General features: G+C 43.1%; 1 protein-coding gene across 3 annotated transcripts in view; it reads right to left on the bottom strand.

Annotated features, from left to right (window-relative positions):
* Positions 1–13323, bottom strand: part of PPARGC1A (PPARG coactivator 1 alpha) — a 375257-nt gene that overhangs the window by 63375 nt on the left and 298559 nt on the right. Inside the window, exon 1 of one of the 3 annotated variants that reach the window (XM_042808253.1) lies at positions 3624–3786. The exons of the other annotated variants lie outside the window; for them this stretch is intronic. Coding sequence (XP_042664187.1) covers positions 3624–3671 — 48 coding nt within the window. The 5' untranslated portion in view covers positions 3672–3786. Of the gene's footprint in view, positions 1–3623; positions 3787–13323 lie in introns of those variants that run through there. 3 annotated transcript variants of the gene reach the window in all.

Raw genomic sequence — 13323 nt, 5'->3', positions numbered from 1 at the left:
AGACGGATGTCTGTAGGGCACTAACACAGTGTCCACGGATGTGAATTGCTCAATACCGGTTATGTCACTCTTGCAAGGACCGCCTTTTACAATAATGCAAGCGAGAGCTGCTGAAGGTGCATTTCATTGAGGTTTTTGTCCCTGGGAATCTCAGTGCGTCTGCAGTGTGCGGGCTGGATGCAGCAGCGCAGCCGTGAGCAAAGATTTTGTCTGTTGGCACAAAGACTCGGTGCAGCTGGTGCGAGCTATAATTTACCAGACAACTTCTACATCTACCAGGACACTACGAGATAATCACGGAATAGGCCAAGGGGCAAGGGAGCTGAGAGGCTGCAAAATGAGGCTCTGAAATAGCAGTTGCTTTTCTTCCTATTATTTAAGGGGCTGCAGAACTTTAAGAAGTCAAAACCCCACTTAAGTAATTTTCACTGCACACGATTTTTTATCATTATTTTGGTCATAGGGGAAAAAAAAAAAAAGAAAGAAAAAAAATTAGAGAGTTCCCTCTCCTTTAGTGCAAGACACAACCTTCTGGCAGCAATCTTATAACGCAGAGATGACCTTTTTTGATGCTTGGCCGAAATCTCTGATCTCATTAAAGGATAATCTCATTTTTGACTGAAAACGTAGATTCTCAGCATCATTCTCAGGTTTGTGTTGTGGAGGTCAGTAGCTTATAACTGATACCGTAGACTTCTAAAGTATCCTGCTGATCTGTTACTGCTTTCGTTTGTAAAAATAGCTTCACTCTGTGAACCACCTACTTAAACATGTTTACTCTTGGTAATCTGCATTTTTAAGTTCCCAGAGTGGGCTTCTGAAGCAACATAAGCAATGGTATTAAAAAAAAAAAAAAAATCCTGCTCATCACAGCTTTCATTTGCCTGTAGTGACTGCAATGTCACCTAAAAAAATTTAATTGCCGAAATGAAGTATATATGCTCTTGCCAATGTTGACATGATAATAAAATCAATGTTTCTGAATATGACATTATGCTTCTAATCTGAGACACATTAGTAGCAAGTGTTCCTGTTATTAATTTATATTTGGCCTTTGGATGATGCCAGATTTAACACTCCCAAGTCCTAAAACTGTCCTCATCTGACACGCTGATATTTACTGTTTGCCTATACATCTGTAACAGGTGCAACTGCATTGCTAGCATACGTTTTACTGTCTTCCCACCGTTATCTGATATGATAGTTATTCCATAACTATAGCCTTAATTTTATAGTAACATTTAGGAGGATAAAGCAGTCACTAAACACAAAAGGCTAATTACTGTGCGTTATTTCACTCCAACAGACTTTTTTTCTCTTAGTTCAGGTGCAAACAATAAATTAGCTTAACTGCACTGATCATAATGAATCATTATAATTAAGTATAATTCTTCATTAACCTTTTAGACATTTTTGTGCCTTTGAAGGTAAATTAAAAAAAAAAAAAAAGAGGACTGGACTTGTGCCATATTAATTATATTAATGAAAAAATAATCTGCATTTTATTTTTAACAAGTTTTTCAAACAGCCATGGGGATGAACCCAAGAAAAAAAAGAGAGACTTGACGGAATGTGTGTCATGTGGATTCTCTCTATCAATCTTTGCAACCTTACTGTACATCACCTTCATTAAGCTGTGAAGCACTGGGGACGCTGATCAGCTACAGTGATGCAGGCCTTTATTAAGCAACACGCCATCCTGTCATTATGTGAGCAAGAATATAATATATTTCACATTGACAGCAAACATTAATGATTCAAAAAATGAAAGCTGCCTCCAGTACCTGCTGCCTGCGATATTTTAGATCAGTAAAGGTGATCCCTTGAGCCAAAGCAGCACGCAGACGCTACTTTATTGCTATAGGAAGTGCAATGCAGGAGCACATTGGTAAAATCCTACCCACAGTTAATCCATCCACCACACAATTAATATTAAGATCAAACCTTTTTTTTTTTTTTTTCCCACCCCCCCCCCCCCCTCTGCACTATGAAAAAGTCATTGACATAAATTATCTATTCAGTTACTAGCTTGAAATTACTGCAGGAACTCTAGTGATTAAAATAAATCTTCAGTATTTCCATATACGCTGGTTCCTCAATCAGCTCCTAGCAGTATTAGGAATAATACATGATGGAAAAACGAAGCTACGGCAGCTGAGACCCATGCTACAAGCCAGACAACAACCCACAGGATACTCCAGCTACTCAGAAACAATTAGGACTTTGGAGCCAGAAAGTCATCCACTTACAGCCTTGACTCATAATAGCTACAGGACATATGAATTATCCATATCTATTCCACTTTACCAAGAAATCAAAACAAGATAAGAGCAATTACAATATGCAAACAGAAATCAGTGGATACAATGGCAAGCTGCAAATATTTAAAACACGACAGGAAGACTTGAGAATCTGCACGCATGCTCTGCCAGATAGGAAAAATATACTGGAGAACACGACGTTTTTACTTTAGATGGGCAGCTCTCTACGGCATGAACATCTTATTTAAAAGGCATTGCCTGTAACCTGTTTTTCCCTCCCCCGTTGCCCGAAGGGAGCATTTTAAGCACTTATTCCAAGCTCGAAGCCAGAGGGTTAGTTCCTTTGAGCAGGTCTGTTTTTGGGATTCCTCTCCATGGGGTCCAAAGAAAGTTTGCCTCGCTTCACAAGTTGCCCGAACTTTCAGGTAACGCTCCGTTTGCCGAATGGCAAACATGCATAAATGCTCAAACCTCGCTTTATACTCCAGAGATTACCAGGGAGCTGCTTGCCTTTTCTTTTTTTTTTTTTTTTTTTTTTTTCTTTTTTTTTTTTTTTTTCCTTTATGAATTGTAGCTAGCAGAAGCTGTGGATTTGATGTATTGCCGTCTATTTTTACACAAGCAGCAGCGGCGGCGGCAGCAGCAGCAGCGGTTGACACCACACAGTCCTGCATAAACTCTATTCTCACGGTTCATCCTGTTGTCTCTGCTGTACAGTGGGAATTAACCATTTGTTGGACCACTCGGATTGACTGAGAACCCTGCTCTACGGGACATTAGCTACAGCGTCACTATTCCAATACCACATGAAGCAGGGAAACGTCTCCTTCCAGAAACCTCTTTTAAAAGCATCTAAAGCCAAACAACAGAGTACTCATTCATGTGTGCGCGTTTGAATCCTGCAGCTGATAAACAAGGAAAAAAAACCTTTGACAGAGCACAGCGAAACAAGCAATTAAAATATGAGGCTGTTGGTTAATTTCAACTTCTTTTTTTTTTTTTTTTTTTTTTCATTTTGAAAAAGACATGTTAATCTTATTCTAAACAAACGTGGCATTTTTCCAACCAGGCCACCAAATGCCACTGGAAAGACTTCAGACACCGATTCATATCAATATCTTAGAGCATAAATATTGCATATGACGGGAGAGCGAGCCAGAGGCACATGAAAATAGTTTCCAACTGCAGGAGATACTGATGACAGGAGCTCAGCTTTGATTTGCTCAAGGCATCGCAGAGTAACCTTAAAATAGCCAACTTGCTGGAGTTCAGATAAGCCCCGGACTCGCTCGCAAAAGTCCGGCGGCCCCCGGCCGAGCCCACGGCCCACGCCGCGCGCCGCCCACGCCGCGCGCCCCTCACCTCCAGGTCGCCCCAGGCAGAGTCCTGGTTGCCCATGTCCCACGCCATCCGGCTGCGGAGCGGCGGCAGGAGAGGCGGCAAACTCCGGTCCCGAGGCGGGCGGGCCGGCGGCAGGCACTCATGCAGGCGGGGAGACCCTCTCCGAGCGTGAACCGAAGGCACCTGTCTTACTACTGTTCCCCGTCACATGACAAAGCTATTAAAAAGTAGGCTGGGCTGTCACTCATCCAGCCTTCTGGTGCCGCGGCTCCAGCCCGTGACGTCACCCAGGGGCAGACCCAGCCTGAAGTGAAGTAAATCTTTTGCAAAACCCGCTCAGACCTCCGGCGGCCGCGGCGCCACGCTGGGATGCAAAGCACATTGCCGCGCCACACCCCCCCTCCCCACACACACACCCCCACCCACCCACCCCCCCCCGAAACTCCGCTCCCGCCACAGCGCAGCTCTCAGCCCTCCCCATCTTTTGGAACTGCTTGGCTTGCGCTCTTTTTCTTCCCCCCCCCCAGCAAACAACAGGCAGAGCTGCGTTTATCATAAAGAAAAAGCGAAGTAACTCCAAGGCGAGCTCCGCTCTGACCAGCCCAAGCCTGACCCCCGTAGCACCCGCACCGGCTCCCCAGTGCTGCTTCCCTCCGAGAGGATCTCCCAGAGTTAGGCAAAAGTTACAACACCCTCCAACATTTTTTTTTTTTTTTTTTTTTTTTTTTTCCCCCCACTTCGGGATTTTGCACCTCGCCAAGTATTCTGGTTAGGTTAATTGTTTCTCGACGATAACTGCAACTCAAGTTAGTTTTTCCACACCAAATGCATCAGCAAACCCTCCCCCCTCCCCGGAATTTCTCTGCAATGGAGTAAGCATCTATAAAAAACATTCATACAGTTATCTCACCTGCTACAAGGAGGGAGCCTGATCCTGTTCCCAGCTAGATTACAGTATTTCTCAGCTGCTCTTTAATCACCCCTCTGTCTCGGTGTACTCCCCCTAGGAACCAGGGTTGTTACAAGCAACTGCCCCAGTCCTGCCCATAACCGCTCAGACCCCCACCTGCTTTTTCCTACAAGCCCTGCTCTCTCGGGGTGCATTTCTGTATAAACACCGTGCACCAATCCCTCTGACCTGGACCCAGCGTTTTCTCACTGAAAATAAAAATAATAAATAATATTAAAAAAAAAAAAAAAAAAAGAAGCTCTTGCCGTGTGAAAACCCAGACACGTTGTTAACAGAAGTGTCTCCTCGACAAAGCCTTTCCCAGACAACAGGGGCTGCTGCAGGTGCAACTAGTTTATGATGCCCCTTCGCACTGCGTGCACAACAAACTCTAGGTACCAAACCGAACTGCAACACATTGCCCACAACAGGGGAAAAAAACCCACAAATAAAGGTCTTGTTTAACTATCCCCTCTTGCCTGCTTATTGTCTTAAGTTGCAGGTTTTTTAATTAGCTGGGTGCAAAAAGTCTCGTGAAATGTAAGCGCTGGCTCAGTCACACTGGGCTACCAGTCAAAGTCACAAAACTATAATTGATCATCCTCCTTGTCATGAAATATTCATTTTCATTGTTATTTGCAAACTTCAGTATTCTAAAGGCTAAATGAACTCAATTATTACACAAGGCTACGGAGATTTTGCTGAGAGAAAAATAAGTACAGTTCTTGAAATAGCCTTTTTCCCGCAGACATTGGAAACTTCAGAAATGGTAGGAGGTCTCAGATATATTCTTAGCTTATTTGTGTTCCCTTGTAATTCATTATTGCCAGCCCTGATAAAATGTACAGTTTTCCTGGCTTGTGCTTAAGTTGCAAATCACATCACACTGTCATATTTTCACCAAGCACAGATGACAAAAATGACATTGTTTTTACTTTACTTAATTAAAAAAAAACCCACAGCAAAATACCGAACGACTACGGAAAGCCTCTCCTACGAATGATTAAATTAACGGTATTGCTTTGCGCTCACGACGCAAAAAACCTCATTTCCTTCCCAATTATATGCTGATTTAATGATAAAACTGCAGTAAATTATTAAGATCTGGGGCAAAGGTGAGTACCTCTACCCCTCGAACAGTCAACTGTGAAATAATGCTGGGCACCTGCTTGCCTGAAGTGGAGTCGGTTCTTATTAATTATTATCTGTGGATCCATGGTTGGTGGAATATTCTCCTCCAATACCTACTTATAATTGTGTTCATTGACTGTGCCGAATCCATCATCTGGGTTTTTTGAAGTTTCATTCACACCTTTTATAGAAATGTATTTACACTGGAACATTTCATATTGCTGTTTTGGATATTTTGACCTGCTCATGTTGTTTCTATTTTCTACATTTCCACTTCACTGCTTTCCCTTCAAATTAGCAAGTTAACTGATAAATATAAACTGTGACCTTAGTGGTGCTCTCACCATACAAGCTTTAGAGACTGGAGAACTTTCTTCTGTGCACCGTAGGCAGTGCAAGCAATAGGTAATAATAACTGAGTCCCCCAGAGCTCTCCTATGGCCCTGTCCACATTATGGTTTGAACTTTGCCGGCAGTTCCAGCATTACCTGGAAGGAATGCCAAGCACGATTCCAACTACAAAAGACTGCGAGGTTTCAACAAGGGTTCTGCTTTGCTTGGGAAGAATTTGTTTGTTTTTTTTTTTTTTTAAATCAAAGTGTCTAACCCCAGCCATAGTATTAATTTACTTACTACGATCGTTTTTTCACATGTTTTAATGTGGCTTTTTGAGTGACGTGCCCATATGAGGAGAAAAGGGAGGAAGGTAGCTGCAGTGGTGGTGTAGTTTGGAAACGGTGCAGCCTCAGCATATGTAAATGAAGCCTGTGACACCCAGCCAGCACCTAAGCTGTTCTCCTCAAAGGAAGCCTTGTCTTCTGAACAAGTAGCTTTAGCAATGCTTTCCCCTCGTGTTTTGACAACACGAAAGAATCGCACACACATCTTTCCTGGGGCGAGATCTGAGCAGGCACACCTGATTTGGTTCCATAACAAACACATACAAAGAAAAATCTCTTTTAGCTGGTAAAGTCTGCAGGTCTGTTTGACCCAATCTGCCCTGTTGAAATGTCCATCATCAGACCACCTCCTCTGTCACTGCACTTCCCCTGTTTTCACATTACTCTGTACCTAGTCTCAGCAATTCACAAATTTCGCCTTTTCTTCTTCAAGAGCCATAAGTCAAGGAAGTTCTGGCAAGCCTTCCAATGGCATTTGGGCACAAATTCCCAAATCTTGACACATTTTTTAACAGAACTGGAAGGTATGGCTGCCTGCAACAACAGGGAACGGAATTCAAGCCTCCTGTCCTTGACTTTTTCCTGGATTCAGCATTCATTTTATCTCTTCTTCCCCTTCTTTTACCCACATGTTCCAACTATGGTCATGTTTTTATTCCCTGTAATTTAGATTTCTCAAAGAAGCTACTGATTTTGGAGCTCACGTGAATTTGAAATCCAAAACTTAGTCCCTTCATCATGGCACTGAGGAAGAAAGAATTTCTTTCCCTACCCCCAAGTCTATGGTACTTGCTAATTTTCAGCCAAGTTTGCTACTTTTCCAGTGGACAACTAACTATGAAAATAGCGCTGGAGTTTCAGCAAGCTGAGGTTTGCAAACCAGTTCTCACAACAGTTCAACCCCTTTTGCTCGACTCTCCAGAGTGAATGGCCTTACAGCAGCAGATCAGCCAATGCTGTATATAAAAGAGCAAAATGCACTCCAAAGGTGTGTTAGCGTGAATGGTGTTCTATATAAAGTATATGTACCCTATTAATTTTTTATTAGAAATCTTCCTTCTGTGCATCTTCACTTATTTTTTGCACAGTCTTGTATTTGTTTTCCAGTCTATTCTCTCTGTTCCACTTCTATCCTATTTGTTTGCTGATTTTTTTTTTAAACTTCTCAGCTTATTTTCCTTATTTATCCAGTTCATCCTACCCAGAATATGCCCTCAATAGCGTAAGCCAGTGAGTCAAACTCCTTGAACTTCTGGGTTCATTGGTGCAGTAATGCTACAATGGAATAAATCAGTGTGACTTCTCCAATTTTGCTAGGGCTGTTATGAACTGAGATTTTGGGTTCTTTTAACAGAGGAAAACCACGATGGTGCTCTGTACCGGCTCTCTGAAAAACTCAAGAGATCTGGGCCAAATTAATTCCTGGCCCAGCTCTGGGCCACAGGCTGCTGTCTGAGGAGCTGTATATTAGAGAGTCCAAAATAACTTTCTCTAAACAGCAATGCGTTACTGACATTACTGACACCAGGCTGAATTTTGCCACATCTGCCTCCACAGACTGAGGGCTCAAATAAACAGCACTGAATGCCAGGGGAAACCACTTGCTTGTTCACATGCAAATGGACCTGGCTGTGAATATTCACTATTAGTGCCGATTAGCTGATTATCAGTGTTAACCAGGCTCGAAGACATGAAACTCTTTGTAAGTCGGTGCTTGTAGTAAGACCTTCCAGGAAATCCTAAGTGAAGCAGGAGCACAGGCACCCACTACAGGAAATCTTAACTTTTCTCATACCTCTCTTAACATCTCTCTCTTCACAGGCATATTTCACTTACTCATTATTAAACAAGAAAAGCAAAGCCACTCCATCTGATTACATAAAAAATACATTTGTCACTTGTTTCCCCCCAACATTTGGAGAGTATGTTCTCCAGGACCCATATTTGCTATGATTTGCAGGAAAATCCAGCTTGTCAGGCCTGTTAAAAGCAGCATGAATAATGTCTTTCACTCAGGTATTACTGTTTCGCAGAGAGACTAATCTGTAAAAGAGCATCCACATTTAAATTTATTGCCCCTATATGTTTGAGAAATGGAGCCATGTAAACACATCAGTTTCCTGGGGAGGCTTTGGTGCTGTTTGAGCGCAGATGCCCAGGCAAGACAAGGAGACAGATTCCTGTTTTGCAACTTCTTGCACGTTGGCAGAACAGGCAGGACCGCATCAAAATCACAGACCGTTGCAGATCATCATCTCTACTCATCTCACTGCTGATACTTCCTTGGAACAAAAGAAATAACGAAGTTCTCTTTTTCCCCCTTATCCTTCCACACATTCAAGTCCCTGGGAAGAGACCAAAATCTGCTCACGTCTGATATTATCAGACCCAGGGAACCGGCTTCTGGCATTCCTGTTCAGCAGCTGGGGGCACTCAGAAGCTGTACCCTTCCTCTCCCCCTCCCAGCCTCACTGGGATGCTCACACACCTTCTGGGGATGGGCAATTGTCTTCTCCAGATTCTCCCACAAAGGGTAGAACCCGGGAAAGCTTCGGGAATACATCTTGTATTTGTTACTCTCTGCGGGGCCCTGGAAAACCCCACCCAGATCCTTCTCCTTACCCCTATTACCATCCACCTTGCACCATCTTCCAGAGTATCACCCCGGAGCCCTTGGTTCCTGACTCGTTCAGCATTAGTACCAATCTAGCTTTTACAGGCTTTTTCTAAGAGGGACCTGAAGAGGATGATCCCAGGAAAAACCACCATGGCTTTGATATCTTAGGGTAAAGAAAAGATTCCCTGATGCAGCCATAAGCAAGTTGTAAGCAAGTTGGAAGTAAGTCGAGGCTGTTCCAAAGCTGCCACCCCTCGCTGAGGCTGCCACCCGGCGTTTGGGGCTTGCTTTGCCACCCGGCCATTGAGCCACCAAGCCAGGACCTCCCAGCTCGGAGGGAAGCTGGAGTGCCCAGGCTGCCGCAGCAGCACACAAGAGCACACTCCCTGCCAGATCCACGCCAAGGCTTGTGGTAGTGAGCGGAAGGAAAAAATCCTACATTTCCCTAACATTGCCTATCTGCTTTCTAAAATGGCTGGGAAGGTGATTGCAGTGGAGCACACACAAGTCTGCAGCGCAGCACTGGAGAGAACAGTAACCTTTAAATACTCTAAAATCAAATCTTGTTTTACACAAAACCGCTATGGTAAAGTCGATGTGAATGAAGCACCTTTGAGTGAAGGAACAGAGGGAAAGGCAGTGGACAGCTTTAGTGCCTCCTAGCAATTTTTTTTAATAAACTAGAGATGACAGACAGCCTTACCAACACATCTCTCATCTTCAAATAAGACTTTCTTCAGACAGAGCTCAGTGGAACTGAGTCAGCCTTTTTTCTTGGGCCTAGCTCTTGGCATTTTTCGTATTAAAACAAAGTGTAATGTGGAAATAATTCTGAACTGTAGTCATCTGATGGGATTTTAGCAACACAGGCCACAGATTTGCTCTGCTACAATTTTAGGCAAACAAAATAAAATGAAGATATCACACAAAAGAACTGGAGTTGTTTGGGGTTTTTTCAAAAAAAAAAAAAAAAAAAAATCTGCCTATGGACCAAGTCACCCTTTACAGGGTTATGCCTGGCTGCGGAGGAGGGCGAGCTCCTGCGGAGACTGCTGTCGGCGGGCAGCAGAGCTTCCCATGTGCAGCAGCCAGCACTCACTGCTTGGCCCTGGACCGCAGCAAATGTCCCCTTCCCCAGCTGCCCACAGCCCCTGCAGCCCCTTTTCCCAAGTCAGCCAAGGACAGGCCAAGAGGAGACGGGGTCACCTCACCACAACAGCCAACGCAGTCTCACATAGACAAGGCTCCTGAAGGATTAGCTTCGCCTGACCTCTTAACTAGTAGTTCCTGCCAGCCAAAATTGAGCCCTGAAGTTATTTTTAGCCAGAACCCTTCATGAATTGCAGTTAACTTGTAATATGCAAACTAGTGACTAGTGCTAGAGGAATCCCTATGGGTTTCGTGGTTCCACTCTCTGCTCAAAAGTCCAATTATTCATTTTTCTTGGAGCTGCAATATTAATCTAAAAAAGTTGCACAAATGGCAAGAGATGTCATCCTCCCTCCATCCCCAATTCAGATAACTGAAATAAAGGAAGATAAGCATTTAGCCCAGGGGTTATTAGCTGTACAAAGTGCAGCTGTAAACCTTTGGAGGCTGACCCTCCTCCAGCGATGCTTTTGATGAGAAATTTGTCAGTACTTCCACCTTTGACTCAGGGCCAAACAAACTAGTACAGAATGGGAGAACTGCTAGCCATAGAAAGGTTTGGGCTGAGTTACTATTTTGTTTTTATTTTATTTTATTCTACCCAAATCACTTGCCTGCATACCTGTACAAGAAAATGCAGTAAAGTAAAAGGGGGGTAAAAGGCCTCGATGGGGTGACCACTCTAAATCCTTTGGAAGGGAATGGGAATTTTTAAATTGATTTAGGCAGGCTTTGAGTCAGACCTTATCACAGAAGACGGGACCAAGACAGTTCAAAGCAGAAACTCCTCCACACGTTTCAACCTTTTTTTTTTTTTTTATTTTCAGACTACTCAGGCTTCCCCAGCTTTCCCCTGTGAATGGAACAGGGATAAAGTGCTGAGATTGCATCAGCTATCACCATTTTGGATATCTTTGTTCCTGAGAAATTTAGTATTTCCCGAACATCCTTTGCCCTGGGGCACTGGTTAGTCTCATAATTATTTTATAAGTGGGTACCAGCGAAGATTCATACCTCCTCCCAAAAAGAGCCATGACTGTACTTTCATTACTTCATACCAATCAACAGATAGGACAAGTTTGCTACTTTCATGTTTGTCCCTAATGGATCTCTGCCATCATAAAATTCCCCGACAGTCTGCCACAATTATATATTATTTGTTGTCTCTGCTCTATTGAACTCCACATACAGAACAGCAAGCTAGGGCAATGCAGTTGAGCAAAAGCATTGAAAGGACCATGCAGGATTCACACTGAAATAGAGACTTCACTGGAGTGCACCCTTCCCTTTTGCCCACTGCAGGCTTCCCCCTCCTTTCTGAGGAACAAAGAACCAAGTAAAAAACGGGAAACTGTCTGAACAGAAGATTATTTTAATTTATATTGCAAGTTGCTATGCAAAAAAACACTCTGAAAAAACAGCAAACCAACACCAAAGAGCACTTCATCATAATATTATTACCAATTTATTAAACTGAGATTGCATAGCCTGGAGAAATGAGTGTGACACATCCCCAGGGGTTTTCTGGAGGTAGACCTCCAGCTGTTTCATTCTCACATGCACTCCTGTTTGCAAAAACAGGGAAAAATGTTTGTGCTTCAGTTCAATGCAACACAATTTTACATTGTTTGCAGGTTTTCTTTAAGGCAGGGTAGGAATGGGCACAACAAGCTGGAGACGTACGCTTTGGGGAGCCAGGTCTACCATCTTCCAAGGAGAGTGGGGGGAAACACACGTCGGTTGTTAATTTATATCCCGGACAATGCTATAAATCGAAACATCGCTGACAATTCCTGCCCAGTAAACATGCTCAATTTCATCTCCTGTAAAAAGGCAAGCAGGCACAAAATAGCAACACATTTTGATTTTCATTTAGCCACTTTAATGATAGGTGAAGTTAGCGGAAAAGATCATTTATCTTCAGATTTATTTTATACGAGATAAAAGGCCTTGCCAATTTTTTAAAATTCATTTACACAAGTGAATAAATCTTCCCAAACAATAAGTAGGAAAGTCATATTTCTTTAACTTTGCAAAAATCTGAAAATGCTGATCTTGGAGCGGAATAGACAGCACTGGCATTTTAATCAAGAACATAAAGACTCCTCTTCTAAATAAGAGGCACAGCTTTACTTCAGAAAAAAGTACCTCCGATTCAGAGAACAGCCTTTTTAATGCGTTTTGTCAAAAATCTCTGACAAAACAGGAGAGACACGTGCAAGTTTTATATCACCTTCATTTTTAGATCAGTCCCGATGTGAAGGCTACCTAAAAATAGACCGAACCTAACCTTTCAAATATCTATACTGCTGCATACCAGAAATGCAAGCTTTCAGTGCCTCTCATGGCTTTCAGAGCCTTGTGCTGTGCCTGTCTTCTCCTCTAGCACATTATCCCATGTTACATATTGTGCCCAGGCACGAGACGAGGTGCAAGTGGCAATGTGCAGCACATTGCAATATGTGATAGGTGTTCATTCAGGACATGCAGCAAGATGATCAAAATCAGCCTTCCCTTTTGGCTGTTTGAGTTTGCCGCAAAAAGGACACCAGCAATATTGAACCTAGTAAGTGGGGATGTGAAAATGAAGCTGTGCCGGCTGACCCAGCAGCTCTGCTCAGAAAAAGCAAGCTGTCTGGTTTGCAACATACCACTCTTAAAAATATGAAGGGGAACAATAAGCTCTTTTGTCTCGTTGTTTGCTACAGCGCTTGCAGACACACTTCTAGCCGTTCAAAGATGAGACTTTCCAACAGTGCACTGAACTCTGAGTGACTGGTGTAGAATTACAAGACAGCAGAATACGCCGTAACTATTTCTTTGCATTGCACTTTCTAAATTGTGATTCTGCTTGGCCTTAACAGTATAGGTCAAATTCATCCCAAGCATGATCCCTACAACTTCAGGTCAGTGGTACCTGAAAAATCAATAGCATTTAAGTTGATGAAGTTATAACAAGGGTGATTTTGGCCCAGGCTGTGCAAATACTTACTTTTATTGTATATATTCCTCACTGGGTGTTATGCTTCAGTGAATACATTTTCGTGTTCTCTACTGCTAAACACTCTGTTTAGCAGGTCCTGAAGCCACACCAGGAGCTGGAACAGGAGAGATCTGTACTGAACCAGGTTGTGGGGCTGCCCTGGAGGCTTTGAGTGACTGTGACTTTTGCTTACACGAAATAGAAAATCACCC

The sequence above is a fragment of the Tyto alba genome, unplaced genomic scaffold (assembly GCF_018691265.1).
Source record: "Tyto alba isolate M040663 unplaced genomic scaffold, T.alba_DEE_v4.0 Super-Scaffold_6, whole genome shotgun sequence".
Lineage (NCBI taxonomy): Eukaryota > Metazoa > Chordata > Aves > Strigiformes > Tytonidae > Tyto > Tyto alba.
Note: the sequence above shows the minus strand (reverse complement) of the source record. Positions and strands in the feature narration are given on the sequence as shown.